Source organism: Equus asinus, chromosome 5 (assembly GCF_041296235.1).
Source record: "Equus asinus isolate D_3611 breed Donkey chromosome 5, EquAss-T2T_v2, whole genome shotgun sequence".
NCBI classification, from domain to species: domain Eukaryota; kingdom Metazoa; phylum Chordata; class Mammalia; order Perissodactyla; family Equidae; genus Equus; species Equus asinus.
Genome location: NC_091794.1, coordinates 108834337 through 108852906, shown reverse-complemented (window position 1 = coordinate 108852906; position 18570 = coordinate 108834337). Strand labels below are relative to the sequence as shown.

Sequence of the window (18570 nt, the reverse complement as noted above, 5' to 3'; positions counted from 1 at the left end):
ACTTTAAAAAAAATGTAGCTTCTAGAAATTTTTTAAAATCACTCCTGTGGCTTGCACTTGGGGCTCACTCTATATTTCTATTGGACAGCACTGCTGTGGCGCTGATGGACTGGCAGGTGCTGCCTTTCTGAAGGTAGAGTGCATGGCAGAGCATTTCTGTAGAGCCTCTGCACACAGGGCATTGAGCCTGCATGGCAACTGCACCTTTATCTGTCCATCCCATAACCCCCCACCTTGAAGCAAGAGTTGGCTCAGACGTGGGCTCTTCCTGTTTGCATCCTTTAGAGGAGGACTTTGCATTCTGTCATTCAGCCTCTACCATGTCAACAGTCATCTTCGGATACAAGAACCAATCAGGGTTCTGCAGTGATGTAGGAACTGAGACTCAGATCCTCCCTGGACCCCGCAAAACTACATAGGGAGAACCACCATGCACATAAACACTAGCAACAGAAGGCACTGTGTGCTAGCAGTCTAGGAATAGTGCAACCATTGCTGAGAAGTTTCCAGAAGCTAGAGTTCACTGTGGACTGAGAAGCAAGGAAGACTTCCTGGAGGAGGTGGGCTATGAACAGGGCCTGGCAGGTTACATGGGCAGTATTGGTGAACAGGGGCTGAGCGGGGAAGAGGCAAGGAGAGCCAGGTTGGCACAATGCATTCTCACCTTCCAGTCCTGGGGGCAGCCTCCATGGACAACCCTGAGCCTCACTCACCCAGAGCTGGCTCACTACCAAGATGGACTTTGCAGTCCTCCATCAGACCCCATCAGCCTGGGGGCAGTCAAACCCAGCCCCACATGGCAATTGGATGGAGAGCAGTTGGCATGCCTTTGGATGGTAGAGATGCATGATGACACAGCGTGTGACGAGGCAATGATGTCAAGCGCAGAGCTGTGCTGCCCCTCAGTCTTGCCTACTCTGCCCTTCTCAATGGGGCTTGGTCAGTGCCTTGGGGAGGGGCCCACCTGCCTCCCTGGTCTGCAGGGACTGAACCTGATTCCAGCCAGACCCAAGGGGCCTGTGGGATTCTATTCTAGTCTGTTCCCCGAGCCCTTGCCACACACAGACATCATACCTTGGCGGCAGTTTTTCTGTTTGAACATCTAAAGGACAAACTAAACATTTAAAATCTGCAAGCTGGACAGTCTTTGCTTTGGAGCCTGCAGTGAATTCCTTCATCTTGACAGTCGAGGCATTTCTCTCAGCACTGATGCAGTATTTAGGATCCAGGAAGAGAGAGATACTATGGGAGCCAGGGAGCTGGAGGAGGATGCGGGCACGTGGGCATGGCCTGTAGGATGCAGGGTCAACTTTGTAAGCAGGTAAGGCCGGCATTTTCTTCATCCCAATGCCACACCTCGCTGGATGTCTACACTTGTTCTTGTCTTTTTTTATTGTGATAAAATATACATAACACAAAATTTACCATTAGGGGCATGTAGTATATTTACAATATTGTGTAACCTTCACCATTGTCTAGTTCCAGACATTTCATTACCCCAAAAGGAAACCCCATACGCATTATCAGTCACTCCCCATTCTCCTCTTCATCCAGCTCCTGGCCACCACCACTCTCCCTTCTGTCTCTATGGATTTGCCTATTCTGGACATTTCATATCAATCAAATCACACAATACACAGCCTTTTGTGTCTAGCTTCTTTCACTCAGCATGTTTTCAGGCTTCATCCATGTTGTAGCGTATATCAGAACGTTACTCCTTTTTATGGCTGAATAATCTACTATTGTGTGGCTAGACCACATTTTTATCCATCTATCTGTTGATGGACACCTGGCGTGCTTCCACCTTTTGGGGATTGTGAATAATGCTGCTGTGGACATTTGAGTACGTGATTTTGTTTGAGTCCCTGTTTTCACTTCTTTGGGGCATTCTCTCTTCTTATTTGATCATCTTACGAATTTCCTGGGTCAGGTTTGCGTTTGAGAGACAATAAGTAAGTGAGGAGAGATCATGCATGCGCTGGGAATCGAGCCCTGGGGCCCAGCTTGGCTCAGCCCCAAACATGCTGACTTTGAGCAAGTCCCTTCCGTTGTCTGTGCCTCAGTTTTCTGCTCTGTAACAATGAGATGGACTGGGTCTGTGTTTCCATCTGCCTTCCTTAGAGGCCTGGTGGAGCTTCAGGAAAGATGGGGGAGGCCAGAGAGTTGGCCTGAAGATCCTTCTTTTCAAAACCTCTTTCCCTCTTCAGCTAGAGCATCTCTCTTTTTGTCTGCCTTGTAAGATATTTTAAGCAAATGTTTCCTGGATATAAGGAATTTTCCCTATCACTGAAGTAGATGATCCCGTTAATCATATAAGGGTTTTTGGGTGGAAATGAGCTTGATCCTCCTGGAAGGAGAGAATCCCGCTGGAGGATGCTCAGTCTGGCTCCTCCTGGTTCCCTGAAGAGAGGTGGGACAGCGAAGTAACACTGGGTAAGTAGGGAGGATGAGGCTCTTAGCCCCTGTTGGGGAAGCATGACTCCACAAGCAGGTTTTCCTTTTCTCCATCTGAGTACATCATGGCTGTTCCTTAAGAAATTTAGAACAGCAGTGGAGAGTGTGGGCTCTGGAACCATTCTGCATGGGCTTGGGTTCTGGTTCTACAGAGACTAGCTGTGTGACCTTGGGTAAGCTGCTTAGCTGCTCCATGCCCTAGTTTCCCCACCTGTAAAACATGCGTGGTTCTTACTTCATAGTTTGCTGTGAAGATTAAGTGAGATGATCCTCCATAAAGTCCTAAAGCAGTACTGGTCTTAGACATCGCTCCACCAGTGTTAGACACCGTGATGGTAACGATGACCCAGATGATGAAGCCTCTCTTTCCCCCAAATTATTTTCCTTCCTACACCAGCTGACTCTCCTTACTCTGAATTTTGATGGTTCTTACTTTTATGTATACTATTTCAAATCTATTATTCTATGTGGTACTTTGGCATGTGCATATTCATCTCCCCAACCAGTACCAAAGCATTGGGAAGGCAGAGTCCAACCCATGGTCTACCATCTGATGACAAGGTAGGCCAAGACCTAGATAAGAGAAATGGGCTGGGCAGACTGGGAAACATGGGTCTTGGAGTAGACAGGTGACCAGACATGTCCAGTTCAGGTGGGAGCCAGTCAGCAACATGGTGACATTCCCTGGTGGTCGAGTCCAGCTCCAGGTCCAAGCCAACTGGAGTGTGACAGAGGTGGGAGCCTGGGTCTGGGTATTCAGTTTCCTTTGCTCAGAAGGGCTGCTCTTGAGTGTGATAGGTGCTCCACAAAGGGGACCCTGTGTGGGAGGTGTCATTGTTACCTTAGGGATAGAGAAGGGAGTAGCCAGTGCTCAAAGGTGGTTCGTAAATCAGTGTGATTTCCTGGGGCCTCTGCTTGCTTGCACAGCAGCTCATTAGACCTGAGAGGATCCTCTGGGTTGGCTACAGAGTTGACTGGACAGTTGACCCTGTAATAGTGCTTGCATTGCATTCTTACACTGACTTGTCTTCATCCCGTACTCGACTGTGAGCTCTTTGAGGGCAGGCTTCCTAGTGGTCTTGTTCACTGACTGGTACATAGCAGGTGCCCCAGAAATGTATGTGGAGTCAATATGGAATGCAATAAGTGGTCCAGGGAGTTTTTCTCTTTGAAGGACAGTAGCAGTAGGGGACCCCTGCCAGGTTGGGGTGAGTGTTGGCTGAGGATGTTCATGAAGGTTTTCTTTGGGTGTCTGGGTCTTTGGAACACTGTGATAAATGTAGAGGTGGCAGGGATGCACTGTGCCCCCATCCTTCTGGGCCAGTAGGGGTCACTTAGCGCTTAGCATGATCCCGGGTAAGGGCATTCCAGTTGGCACAGACTATTCCTCTGGATACCAAGTCTCCTGAAATTCAGGTAGATGAGCTGATACACATAATAAGTGGCTCAGTTTATCCAATTACTGACTCCAGCTACTGTCTGCTCTCAGTGTTTTGTGAAACTAAGTGGACAACCATTGCTAAATGGAAGGATTGACTCCAACTAACTCTGAACAGTCATCGTGATGTTACCATTCATTTTCTGCAAGCGTGGGCATGGGAAGGTGTGAGGGGGTAGAGGGTGGGGATAGATAAAGCGCTGGCAGCTTCTGACCTGGACCATTTTGGTACCTGCTACCTCATCAGGGGCCTCTAGACAGGCGGCTCACACCATGCAGACCTTACAATGATAATAATGGCAGCTGTGGTTGCAGGGCATTGCTATATTCAGTCAGTGTCTTAACAATTGTTGCCTCTTATAACTGCCTCATGAGATGGTGTTATCTTGGGTTCATAGGAAAGTGAGGTGTAGACAGGTTAAGTAATGTGCTCAAGATCAGGCAGCTCCTAAATGGCAGAGCGGGCCCCCAAGCCAGGTCTGTTTTCTTCCAAAGTGTGTGCTCTTGACCATGATGCGATACCACCTTCCTGCAGTGACTTAGAGCTAATTAACTCATTGGTAAGGGCTTAGCTGGGAACTGCTGCATCTTGCTGCTTTTAAGCTCTTGCTTCAACTATCTTCAATAATAAACATATACAAACACACACACACTCAGAACACACACACACACACACACACACACACAGACACACATACTCAGTTATATATGCACATTCATTTCTATAATGCCAGCTCTCCCTCCTTCTTGCCCTCTCATCCATCTATCCATCTAACAAACATTTATCAGGTGCTTCCTGTGTGCCTCAGGGTACTGTTAGGTCCTGGGCATACACCAGTGATGGCATATTCCTTGCCTTTGAGGAGCTCATGGTCCAGCGGGGGATGCTATTCAAGTAAACAAGCAATTAAAACGCAGAATGATAAATCCTACGCACTGGAGGGAGGTGCCAGGTGCCATGGGAGCACATAGCCAAAGGAGGTGATATCCATGGTGAGACCTTAGGGAAAGCATTTTCTAGGAGAGGAAATAGAATATGAAAAGCCTCAGGGATGAGAGAGAACAATGTTCTGGTTGATCAGCTTCTTATTTTACAATTTCTTTAGCTGACATAAATGATAGAAACCTGTACAATGAGGCAACATTATTTTTGCCATGGGTTTCTGCTTCCCAGGTTCTTGGTGAAAGGTCCAGGCTTCCGGACAGAAGTTGCTTGGGCTCTGGTTTACAGGTCACTGGCTACCTCGTTTCTGTGATTATGTGAGACCCTGATCTCCACCTGGGTCTGTGGCCTTCATACTGCGTGGCATGGGTGGTAGTTTCTACTTTCACCTGCTCTGCTTACCTGGTTTTGGTGATAGTTTCTTCTTTTTATTCAAGGCCAAGGTTAGCATCTCTGATCACAGGTGTCAAGTCCGTCATGTCTGAGCCCAGAGAAGGCTAATTGCAGAGGAAGGCTGTGAGCCTCTGGGTGGTGGGCTGCTCCATCACAAGGAGCCCTGGAGGAACCCTGGCTGCAGAGCATTGAGACGGAAGCCTCTTCTATGCATTTTTCTGATAGTCGAGGGCAGCAGCTCCATGCTGTATCATCACCAAGATCAAGGAAAATGTGTGCTAGTACAACCTTAATTTAACTTACAATCCCTGCCAATTTCATGTTAGCAGATCCGTTTGGAGCTGGAAGTAATGGGCCATATCATGCCTCAGAGCTGGAGCAATGACTTATGTTGATGTCACCCACTGGCTTTTTATGGAAATTATTAATAAATCAGTAATTCTATCTGCACTGATGTTGTTGTGTTTATAAATATTTAATTTACCTTCAGGTGCCCACATTTTCTCCATCTTTTCCTTAAACTCTGCTGACATTGCTCTTCTTTCTGAAGCACCGCTCAATAGATGAAGTTACCAGTAGTGGGAAAGGTTAACTTCTCTCTCTCTCTCTGGAATATGGCTTTATCTTTTCTTTTCTTTTTAATCTTTGTGTGATTTGGCTCAGGGGGTTGGGAATCAAGCTGAGAGAATGCAACGTCTCTTGTGACAATGATGAAAGATTAGTCCAGCTTCAGAAGAAGACAGACTAAACTTTCCAATTATGACCTTGCATGAGTGGAGACCTGTTGTTGGCATGTGTTTTTCCCTCCTTCAAATTAATGACATTTAGAATCTGAAATGGTGTCTGATGTTTTCTTCCCACAGAGAAATATCTTTGTCCTTGCCACCGACTCATCTTTTGAAACCCATGCTTTGATTATTATTGTATGGCAGGTTGAGTGGAAAGGAGTTAAAAAAATCAAAATAGAGAGTCCAAGTCGCATGTTTTTCCAGCAGAGATGAGGTTCCAGCCTTACAAAGAAGAACAGCAGCTGGGAAACAACAAAAACTTTCTTACTTCTTAGGATCCAACGTAAGCTAATTGTTGTTATTATCTTTTTATTCTTCTGTTTCAGGAAATTGCAGCTTATTTAATAACATTTGAGAAACACGAAGAATGGCTAACCACCTCCCCTAAGACAAGGTAATGTGCCAGATCTTGCAGTTTTTCAAATATGTACAGTGAATGGATTGATTTTCATTGATTACCTGATTTGACCAGTCAATTCATGGGCAAGTTGAAAATGCCATGTTGTGCTTGATAGCTTGCGACATTGAGGCCTCATTAACTGACCTAAGACCGTGGAAGTGAACGCAATCAGATGGCTTAAAAACAGCACAGCTGCTGTCATGCAAGTTGGAACTTTTAACCTGATGGCTTAACGCCGGATCCCTCAGCCGAGGGCCTTGAAAGCCTTGGCCGGCAGGAACGTGAGGGGGAGTCTATTTTGGGAAAGTGCCCACCTGCCACCGCTGTTCTCTAGAAACTTATTTTTTAAAGGGGAAACTACCTTAACTGTCCACTTTCATCTCAAAGTGTTTTACAAACCGAAAATCAAGTTATTCTTCATGGTGCTAAGAAGATCCCCACATCAGAAGCAATGGCTAAGTTTGCAGTTTATTATGCGGTAAACGTCCTTGAACCTACCAGCTGCCACAAACACTGAACTTCTGCCACCACTCGGGAATGGAGGGGATTGATGAAGATTCAGCCCACTTGTGTTCTGTCAATGCTAGTGATATTATTTTGTGAGGAATGGTAAAGTTGGGATTTAGGGTTTATTTTAAAGACAGCCTTTTCTTTCTTCCCCAGCTCTCAGTTTTTATTTTTGGTATATGTTGTAGAGCTTCGGAAGTATGTGGCCACTCTCTTCCAGTTGCCACAGCTTTTCTATTAGTGGTGACAGGGCCAGGTGTTTCTTAGCTTGAGGAGTGTTAGCTGGGAATGTGGTTTACAGGATGACTGGGCTGTGGGTTTGAATTTACGAAGTGGAATGCCCAGTCTGTTTCCCTTTGGATGGAAGCACCAAGTTCTCCAGGTTTGTTACCTGGCACCAGAGAAAGGGGCAAGGATGTGTCCTCTTCCCCCTTGGCCATCAGCTTGACCTGTTCTTTCTGAGCCACATCTACTCATTCTAGAAGATACTTTAAAATATTACTTCTTTAGGCTTAGGTCTTTAATGGTTGGCATCTTTTAGATGAGGGCAGAATTTCCATTTTGGAGGAGGTCAGAGGATGTTGGGAAAAGGGAGATTAGTTCCTGAGATTCACACCCCCCAGTTGGGGCTACAGGGTTGGCTCTGATTCACTTACCTTTCAGCCTGAATTCCTCTGCAGGATGCCCACAACTCCTCAGCCTTCTCAGGCCATGAGTTTCTTTTCTGTAAAATCAGATGGGTTATGCCAGTCAGCTTTTGCTATTATGATGCTGTGAAAGAAGCTATCTCCAAACTTAGTGACTTACAACAGCACATTTTTATTTCCTGCTCATGTGTCTGTGGCCGGGCTGCGGCTTTGGCTTGGGTTCAGGGCCACTCAACGTGTCTTTTTGTTCTAGGACCTAGGCTGAGGAAGCCCCCATTCTCTGGAATATCTGGTTGCCATGGAAGATGGCAGGGACTTAAAAGCCCAAGGCCATCCATTCAGGCACAATGAAAAGCCCTGCCGGATGTGGCATCATATGTTACTACTGTTCACAAATCCGTTAGCCAAAGCAATTCCTGTGGCCAAGCCAATAAGAATGGGGCAGGAAAGACACTCTTCTGTAGAGTGGGGGTAGACGAGAGGAGTGGCCAGTGAATGGTGACACAATCTACTACTTGGCGAGCAGAGCTATAGCCCGAACCGTGGAAGGCCTGGCACACATCTCTCCTTTCTTCTGGGGGTGTGTTCTTCCAGGACAGTGATTCCCAAACTTGAATGGTGATCAGAATCAGCTGGAAGCCTTGTTAAAGCACAGATTCTGGGCCCCACCCCCCAGAGTTTCCGATTCAGTATGTCTGGTGTGGGGCCTGAGCATCTGTTATTTCTAACAAGTTCCCAGGTGATGGGATGCAGCCGGTCTGGGACCTCACTTTGAGAACCACTGCCCTAGTTTCTTTGGGGGTAAAGAAGTCTGTCTGATTTCTGCCTCTGCACCATTTCCTGACTCAACAGAGGCTCTCATCTCAAGCATCTTCCAGCCTCTCAATACGCCTTTCACTCCTCGGTGAAACACTCCTTGAATGTAAGTGGAAGGAAAGAGCTTCTCTGTAGCCAGAGAGTGAGATTCTCTGGAACACGTCCTGTGCCAGATATCTGATCTCAGATATGCAGGCGCGTGCCCTGCTTCCTCGTCCTCTGACTGCAGAACGGGAGAACATTTCAGGGCGGGGATCTTGCCCTGTGTTTCAGCCTTTGGAATGTGGATTTCAGTTGAGAAGTGAATGTCATTCATGGTCATCCTTGACTCACTTGACTTTTTGGAGTATAAATAGAGCCAAGAGACGTCCCATCCCAAGGCAGAAGGGGCGTGCATGGCAGAAAAGAAGGAATGTGGGTTTCAGATATTGACAGATTTGGGTCTGCGCCCTGGCTCTGTCACTCAGTAGCTTTGTGACTTTAAGAAAGTCATTTTAGCCGCTTTAAAAGCTCCACTTTTCCTTCTTCCTGTGGGAAATGGAGTTGTTTTTGATCCTGTGCTCATTGGGTCAGTGTGAGGATTGGATGGAATAATGCTTGTGATCTTGGTGTGCACGCTGTGAGGGTCTGTGTTGATGCACTGGGACGTCACCGCTCCTCTTGTCTGCAAGGGGCAGTCCCTAGGCCTGCTGGAGGCTTTGACTGCAGGGGGGCATCGGCCTTTTTGGAAGGGTTTGGAAGGACGAATTTCTCTCCTAAAGGCAGAGGGTGAAGACAGAACGCTTCCCCTTAGTATTATAATATCCACTCCATGTTTACACTTGAAAGCTTCTTGTCCCAGGAGGAGGAAAAGTTGCTGTGGTTGTTCAAGGACCTTCCTAAATTAGTTGTTGAGTTGAGTTTGGATCCCCTCCTCCCATCTCTTGTATTGAAATTAATTGGTGCAGTTAACTGCTGAGTTCATACAAACCGGCCTCCTGGTATTAAGGAATTAATGACACCAATACTCTGCTGAATGAGAAGGCAATACAGCTTCTGTTTGCCACAGCCGCCGCCGCCACTGCTAATTTCATTTTAGAAAATTAATAAAAATGAATTGCACCACTGACATTTATAGAGTTTCCTAATAAAATGATACATTGTTTGTGCGGAGGAATCCCTATTAAATTAATTGTTGTAATCAGTTCACATATAGATGTTGGTATAGGAGCTGCAGAGGGAGCCACTCCTTGTCTCTGTGGCTTGCTGATGGCTGGGGGTTATAAATATAGCCCTTGCTCAGATACTGCCCTAATTACAGAGAAGGTCCCGGGAGCCCTGCTCACCTGTTTAATAATGAGGTGTGCTACAAGGAGGCTCCCAGGGTTGGGGGCCTTGGAGGCAGCAGCGGCTGAATGCTGAATTTTCAAACAGCCCATATTGTATTATCAGCAACTGGGACCTTCTGGAAATGGCAGTTTGAAAAATCACCCTTCAGGACGTCTTTATTTGGCACTTGCTGTGTGCTCAGCACTATAATAATACCATTTGGAGACCCGGGGGAACTCCACACTCCCTACCCCATCAGGTGAACTTAGAATCTTGGAATTAAGAGCTTCCTCCCTCTGTCTAGAATGTTCTTCCAGCTTCTCCTTCCAGCCTTGTTTTGGGTGTCACTTTCTCTGTGAAGTCTTCCCTGAACACACAATTTAAAATCGCACCCCTCCCATCCAGCCAGACCTCCCTTCCTCTTTTCTTGTTTTATGATTCCACGGACGGTGATAAATCTGACACATGAGGTATTTCACTTATTTCTTTCTTTCATTTATTTCTTCATTATCTGACCTCCTCTCCAATTTTTGGTCTGGCTTGTGCATGGGGTGTCCCAGTGCCTAGGGCTGTGCTGGACACATGGTGCGCACTCAACAAATATTAGTGAAGTGAATGAGAGTGCGGAAGAAAACATGAATCTGAGTGTTGTGAAGGAAGAGACTTGGGTATACCCTTTTTTATTTTTGTCTTGTATATCTCCCCCCAGGATAGCCTAATTGGCCTACTACTGTGCTCTGGAGCACTTCCGTGGGCTGGGCACTGGGCCTTTAAATCCTTTCAGCAGCCCTGCCAGGCAGCCAGATGCAGAGAGGGTACAGGATCTGTCCAAGGGTGCACAGCAAGTGTCAGAACTGGAATTTGAGCCCAGCATTATCCTTGTACAAAGTCCACAGTCTTAGCTTTTATGCTATACCTCCACTGCACATAGTGGGTGTGCAGATTTGAAGGCGGCCCAATAAATAGTGCCACACTATTCCATTCCACCTTCCATCTCTGTGACTTCTGGACCACCTGGGAGACCCAGGTGCCAGGCAAAGCCTCCTTTCGTTGGGAAGCAAGGCTCAGGTTCGTCAGCTAAGTGGGTCCCTGTGCAGCCTTCCTGAATTGGACTTAGCCCCCCAGTTGCGGGCAGTGCAGGAGAACTGCACACTCCCCCGGAGGGTGAAGAGCTGAGCACAAGCAGACAGACTGCAAAATTTTGCAATCCCAGTAATTTGTTTCTCCTCCTATGGGAAACGTGCAGCCTTCTCTGGAAGCTGGGGACACGCAAAGCTCAAGATGGAATTGAAAGCACTTTCTTCCCAGGAATCCTATGTATATGGGTTAGAAGGAGGCTGAAAAATGCTATCAATTATCTAATTAATTAATTCGATTGATATAGATAGCACCTTAACACTGAAGCACTAAAGGTCTAGTAATAGAATTTTCCTATAATGAACACTAAATGCTTCTCGGTCAATAAGCAGTGAAACAGCCAAGTAGAGGGAGGGGTCTGGAAGGAAAGCAGAAGAAGGGGAGACCTGAGTTTCCAGAAGACCCAAGTGACTCTGTGAGAGACCCTCTCCTCCCTCTCCTGGCTCTCTGAACCCCACGGGTCCAGTGCCTCTTCTGCCTGGATCTTTCCCAGCCCGACACCAAGTCTTGGGTCCTCTGCTCCTTCTTACCCTGTTCTCCCTCCCAGGACCTCAGCAACTCCAGGGTCTGATATTCACTCTCTGTGGACCATTCCCTGAGTCTGACTTTCCGGGCACCTGGACGTCATATTGTCTTGAACCCATTGTCCCGCCTCTGCCTGCTCCCTCACTTCCACTGTTTCCATTCTCTGACTTCCCTGGTTCTCAGAAGAGCCGCCTCATTTTTAAAGACACCAAAGCCCACACCTGGTTGCCCTTCATGGCTCCTCTTTCTCTTTGTCCCCCCACCTCCCATTTGGCCCTTACCACCTGCGTCAGGCTTGATTATTGAAACGGCTCCTCCTGCGCTTCCCTCTCCAGCTGGACTCCTTTCCCCCGGTTTTCCTACAGTACTCCTTTTGTTACAGCATTGTTCTACTTGGTAAACCTTAGAGACTTCCTATGAGATAAAGTCTAACCTCTGCCTCAACTGGGCTTTTTCACTATTTTTCTTTGACTCCACACCTCAGAGTACCTGTGACAGTTGGGGGCTGCTTACTGCTCTCCAAATACGCCTCGTATGTCCCCTCCTTCTGCTTTCCCTCGTGGGCCTTTGACCACTCCTCAGATGCCCCATGTCCTGCCCAATCCGCACATCCTTTGCATCTCTCTTCTTCCTGGGAGCCCTCCCCAAACACGCTGAGGCCTCTTCACTGTCGGCTTCCACAGGCCACATGGCAGGCCACACTCTATCGCCAATCGTTTGACAATTTACCCATCAGAAGTCCGTAAGTCTCGCCTCTGCACTGAGATGGGGAGCCCCCCAGGGCCAGGGGTATGCTAGCTCTTTTGTCTCTGAGCAGCTTGGTAGGGAGGAGCTGTGGAGCGGGGCGTGGGCAGAGCAGTCAGTTTGCAGAGCGCAGACCAATAGAGATGGGTCCGGCGTGGTGCCAGAGTGTGGGCAGAGGGCCCACCTAGAAACCAACCTGATCAGGCCCTAGGCTGTGGCTACTTCTTCCAGCCCCTCTGTATGTGGCACATGGGAGTGACCTGTTTGCCACCTCCAGGACATCTGCTCCTTGGGACAGTTACAGGACTTTTCTAAGGAAGCCCCTATTCCTGGGAAGGCTGCTCGAGTGACCAGAATAGAATTGCAAAAATCATGTGGAGGTCCCATCTGGATGATCAGAATATTCCCAGAACTAAAAAGGAATGAAGTTCTGACACATGCTACAGCATAGATGAACTCTGAGGACACTATGCTAAGTGAAGTAAGCCAGTCACAAGAGGACAAACACTGTATGAGTCCACTGACGTGAAGTACTAAGAAGAGGAAAATTCAGACAGAGAGTAGAACGGAGGTGCCAGGGGCTGGGGAGGAGGGTGGGAGTTAGTGTTTAATAAGGACAGACTTTCAGTTTGGGGAAGATGAAAAGGTTCTGGAAATGGTTGGTGGTGATGGTTGCACAACAATGTGAATATACCTAATGCCACTGAACGGTACACTGAAAAATGGTTAAAAAGGTAAATTTTATGTTACATATATTTTACAACAACTAAATAAAAGATTCCCAGAGCTGCTTCTGTAGCTCTTTCTGTGTCCACTTGGGCAGAGTTGGGGGCCGGGGATTGGTCCAGTGTGTGTGTGTGTTTAGGGAGTGCTGTTGGGGGAAGAGTTTGGGAGGGCAGCCTTGTACCTAGATCATCTCAGGGATTCTGTTCTTCAGAACTGCAAAAGAAAAAATAAACTAGGTCAGCAATCATTTCAATGTGGTGACCTTTGCATTATGCTGAATTGGGGACCTGCTATCAAATTAACATAACGATGTGTCATGTTACATCCATTTCAGCATTTGCCTAATGCATTGAGCAAATCCTTGACGACATCCAAACTATCATCCCCAACTGAAGAGCAAATGTAGCATGAAGGGAGCTCACTGATGTGGTGTCTGCTCACGAGGAGCCCTGGCTGCCTGGCCCCCCCCGGGAAGGCATCTGCCCTGGGGTCCTGCAGTTTGGATACATTTCCGGATGAGGCAGGGAATTAGCTGTGACCTGGATCCTGATAAAGTGTCTGGTGTCTCGACGGTGGTAGGGAAATCCCTAGCCTCCGTATAGAAGTGGGTCTGTCCCAGATTCTAGTTCATTATCCGGAATCGCAGAATGCAGAGTGTTGAGGCAGGAGGGGACAGCGGAGGCCGCCTCACTGAATCCCCTCCATGCACAGGAAAGGGGCCAGGAGGGGCCCTGGGTGCCCAGGTCCCTGTGTCTGTGGTGCCCCTGGGAGCAGACCCAGGCTGTCTTTAGTTGTCCAGGCTGTGCAGCCTGTACGTGGCTGCCCTTTTTTGCGGTTGGGCAGGGAGAGTTTGTCACACACATGGAGTTCGTGGTCAGAGGACAAGCAAGCCTCCTGTGTCCTCAGCTGATCCCAGTGGCTTGTTGAAATGGCACCGCCAGCCATGCCAGCTTTCATCACGGCCCTCCTCACTTCTGGGAGCCAGGGGTGCAAGTCCCAGGCTTCCTTCCTGGGAGGAAGCCAAGAGGGGGAATGGCTGTTTGTGTCTCCTGTCTCCCTGGGTTAGACAGCTGCAGCTTCTGCCTCCTGCCTCCCGCCTCCCGTTTCTTTTACTATTTTTATTTTCATCAAATATGTATATACACACACACATAGTTTAATAAATGAAATGGTCCTAAAATGCTTGTAAGAAAAATAGCAGTCCTCTGCCCTACAGCTCAATCCTATTTCCCAGGAGTGGCCCCGTTCAGTTCTTTTAGTTCTGATATTTACCTCTAGATTTCTCAATATGTTTATTCTGCTATTTCTTGATTTGTCAGTTTTAGACGTTATCTTCTGACTTCCTCGTATGCTAAATGAGGATTTAGTTCTCTCACTCTGCCATTCACTATTTTCCTTACCTGGGGGAAGGGCTTGTTAATGGATCTGCCCAGCTTTTGCATGGGGGCTTCTGAGATTCAGCATCTCCGGATGCTGATGTCTGGAGATGCCCTCGAGTTTTCCAGAAGGATCTGTCAGTGTGCTGCCTGGTGGTTTGGGCTGGCTTGGCTGCCAGTGGGCTGGGAACCAGGCAGTGGAAGGGCTTGGAATTTCACCATTAATTAATTCTCTTGGTTTACGTCTGAGTTTCCTGCCTCTCCTCTACTGTCTCCAGGTTCAGAGTCTTTCGGGGTCCCTTTCTCCAGAGAATAAACGTGTCTCCAGTGAGGGCAGAGGCCAGGTGGTTGCCTGGCTGCTGGGGGTGGATGTAGGGCCGTGGGAGGGCCCAATTCCTGGCATTTCCAGGGCTCTGCAGGTGAATTGGCTTGTTGTTTGTGGTGTCCCCTCTGGGGGATGTGGGTTTTGGCTTCTACTCTGGAATGTCAGTCAGCAACCCTGCATCTGCTTTCTGTCTCTCTAGAATATGTTGACATCTCTGACCTCCTGTCATCTCCATTCCCCTCCACTCTGTCCTTGTGGGTTTATACTTGTTTGCATCCATTCACGGTCATTGCATTGGAAGTGTCATGCTCACTCCTCCATGTCAGCTGGCCCTGTCTGCCTCCCTGGGAGCCGGCCCACCTGGGACCTGCTCCCTTTTCTCAACCTCTTTCCTCTTCTCATGTTCACTCTCAGTCTTACTTGCTGTTTCAGTCTCTTGCTTTTTTCTTTCTCTCTTTTCAGTCTGTAGAAAGAAACATCTCACAATGCAGTTTTGAGGTTTCTAAATGCACAACTGTTCAGGGCCCAGGAAAGCCTGTTGCTGAGCTGTGCACACTGCTTGTGTGCAAGGATGCAGCCCCTAAGGCGTGCAGCCCCAGCAACACCACACTCCCAACGCTTGCCTCCCCCACCTTCTTCAATGCAACACACTTGGTTCAGAGCCTTTCCTGGTGTCGGTGCAAGGAGCATGGCCTCTCCCTGGGCAGGATTTTGGGGGTTCTGGGGACTGCTGAGGACATCAGTGTGCTATGTGTGTCATGCCTGACAACGGCACCTTGACACCTTTTCTCTCTACATGGCTATGAAGGTGTCTTCCTTGGGTGATACCAAAGTCTCATGGCAGGGTGCTTCTCATCAGGGCACCTTAATGTCAGTCAGGGCCTGGGGCGCCTGTCTGGAGACCACTCATCTAGGGTGACGCCTGCTGGCCTCTCTAAGCAAGACCACCTGGCAGCGGTGACTTCTGCTGAGAATGAAATAGCTCACTGGCACTGTGCTCACACAGATAGGGAGGATTTACACACCCCGCCAGTGCCCAGGGACTGTAATCTTGTTTCGTTTCTGCTGCCTACCAGTTTATTCTTATTCTTCACCCTCCTCTCCTGGATTTGGAAAATTAGGGTTGTCTGGTATTTCTGTAATGGGCCCGGATTGGCATCTGTGGTATTTCCTCTGGATCAATTGTGATCTAATAAGTCATTGTTCGCTGTAGGGCGAGGGAGCTGCCCGCGGGCCTCGCAGTGCTGCAAGGTGGGAGCTGTGTTCTCGGGACAGACTACTTTTTGCGATTCATGATTTTCTGTATAACGAGTAATTCCCAGATCAGCTGGATATTCTGGGCTGGAGACTCTCCCACTGTTCTCATTCTAGCTAGGAGGTATTACTGTCTTTGCTATTCTCAGATTTCCCACAGTCCTTTATTATGGGGCATTAAAAAAATTCAAAATCAATGAAAAACAAAGGAGGAAAACCTTTCCTGGTTCTCCGGCTCTACTGCATATCCCATTTTCCACATGAGCTTCTGCTTTGTATGGTGTGTGTTTACACACATACACATGTGCAAATACATAGTGCACACACAGACACACAACACACATGCACCGCCACAAGTGCATACATACACACACAATGAACAGTCCTGTATAGACACACATACAGCACACACACACGCACGCATGTGTATACACATGTGCAAATACATAGTGCACACACAGACACACAACACACATGCACCGCCACAAGTGCATACACATACACACACAATGAACAGTCCTGTATAGACACACATACAGCATACACACACGCACGCATGTGTATACACATGTGCAAATACATAGTGCACACACAGACACACAACACACATGCACCGCCACAAGTGCATACATACACACACAATGAACAGTCCTGTATAGACACACATACAGCACGCACGCACGCATGTGTATACACATGTGCAAATACATAGTGCACACACAGACACACAACACACATGCACCGCCACAAGTGCATACATACACACACAATGAACAGTCCTGTATAGACACACATACAGCACGCACGCACGCATGTGTATACACATGTGCACACAACACGCATATGTACACACAACATATGCACAGTTATACACAACACCCTCATACACACATGTGCACACACAACACATCCTTTCCTGCCTCAATCATTGTTTTCTTTGTAAGAAAAAATTTCTTACTAAGAAAGAATTTCTTCCTTTTCATTCAATGATTTAATAAGATGGAACATTGGAGCGTTCTGGGTAGAGGAAAATTCCACCTAAAAGAAGAAATAAGTTCTTTGTGCTGGCTGCCCTGACCTCACTCAGTAGGGAACTTACTGCTGGTTGAGCGGCCTAGTTTGAGGTGACTCTAGGGGGCAGAGGGGAGCCCAAGTCTGGGGCTGGAGCAGCCACCTGCAGGGAGAGAGGGTCCTGGTGGTGCCAAGGGTGGGAGACTCACTGAGGCGTGTCTGGGCTGGCTGCTTCGTGATTCCCATCACTGCCCGAAGAAGGTGTGTAGGAAGTCGGGACCAGGTTTTAGGGGGAGCTCTTCAGGCCCCGGAACTCTTTGACTGTCGTGGAATTGAATTTGTATGTAAAAGGGTGGCTGGAGCCTAGGCTGAGGTGTCAGAAAAGGACACCACTGCCAGGTTTAAGGAGAAAGTCGTAGAGAAAGGCAATGAAATTAGGGAAAGAATAAAACGTTTGTGCAATGGAGGAGTGAAAGCAGACAAGATGTGTTCACTTCTCCCCGGGAGCACAGCCTGCACCGTGAAATGTGCCATTTCCACAGATTTGCACACACACAAACCCCCGGCTCTTCTGCCTCCAGTGTCACAGGCTCACGATAATTAATTCGGTCCACCAACTTCGAGAGACGCTGACCCTCTGATCTGGGGCCTGAGGGAGCTCTATTTGGGGAAGGGGCGAGTCTTCTCCTACTGGGGTACGTGTGAGCCCTTTCATTCCTGAACTACATGACACCAACTTGTCTCCTCATGAGGTTGTTGGTTCGTCTGTTTATTCAGTGAATACTTTTTTTTGAGGAAGATTAGCCCTGAGCTAACTACTGCCAATCCTCCTCTTTTTGCTGAGGAAGCCTGGCACTGAGCTAGCATCCGTGCCCATCTTCCTCTACTTTATATGTGGGATGCCTACCACAGCATGGCTTTTGCCAAGTGGTGCCATATCCACACCTGGGATCCGAACCGGCGAACCCCAGGCTGCCGAAGCAGAGGGTGCGAACTTAACTGCTGTGCCACCGGGCCGGCCCCCTCAGTGAATACTTTTTGATTGCTCACGGTGTGCTAGGCGCCGCGCTGTGCTTTGGGGATGTGATAGTGAACAAGGCAGATAATTTACAGTCATCGTGATTTTAAGGAGTGCCACAAGGAACAAGCACAATGAGAGGCACCCCTGCACTGGGGAGATAGGAGGGTGGGAGTGATGGTTGGGGTGCCTTCCTGAGGGGCTGAGCTCTGAAGAATGAGTGTGAGTGTGTGAGTGTGTGTGTGCATGAGTGTGTGTGTGTGGGAGCATGTGAGTGTGTGAGCATGTGTGTACATGCAAGAGTACGTGAGTGTATGAACATGTGTGCACGCGAGTGTGCCTGGATGTGTGTGTGAATGTGAGCATGCGTGTGCATGCACGAGTGTGTGCAAGCATATGTGTACCCGGGTGTGAGTGTGAATGTAAGTGTGTGAATGTGAGCATGCGTGTGCACGCACGAGTGTGTGCAAGCATATGTGTACCCGGGTGTGAGTGTGAATGTAAGTGTGTGTATGTGAGCATGCGTGTGCACGCACGAGTGTGTGCAAGCATATGTGTACCCGGGTGTGAGTGTGAATGTAAGTGTGTGAATGTGAGCATGCGTGTGCACGCACGAGTGTGTGCAAGCATATGTGTACCCGGGTGTGAGTGTGAATGTAAGTGTGTGAATGTGAGCATGCGTGTGCACGCACGAGTGTGTGCAAGCATATGTGTACCCGGGTGTGAGTGTGAATGTAAGTGTGTGAATGTGAGCATGCGT

General features: G+C 48.1%; 1 protein-coding gene across 27 annotated transcripts in view; it reads left to right on the top strand.

Moving 5' to 3' along the window:
* Window positions 1-18570, top strand: part of CAMTA1 (calmodulin binding transcription activator 1) — an 854855-nt gene that overhangs the window by 272538 nt on the left and 563747 nt on the right. For all 27 annotated transcript variants that reach the window (XM_044769588.2, XM_070511183.1, XM_044769593.2 and 24 more), the window contains one exon: window positions 6343-6410. In XM_044769588.2, the coding sequence (XP_044625523.1) occupies window positions 6343-6410 (68 nt within the window). The remainder of the gene's footprint in view (window positions 1-6342; window positions 6411-18570) is intronic.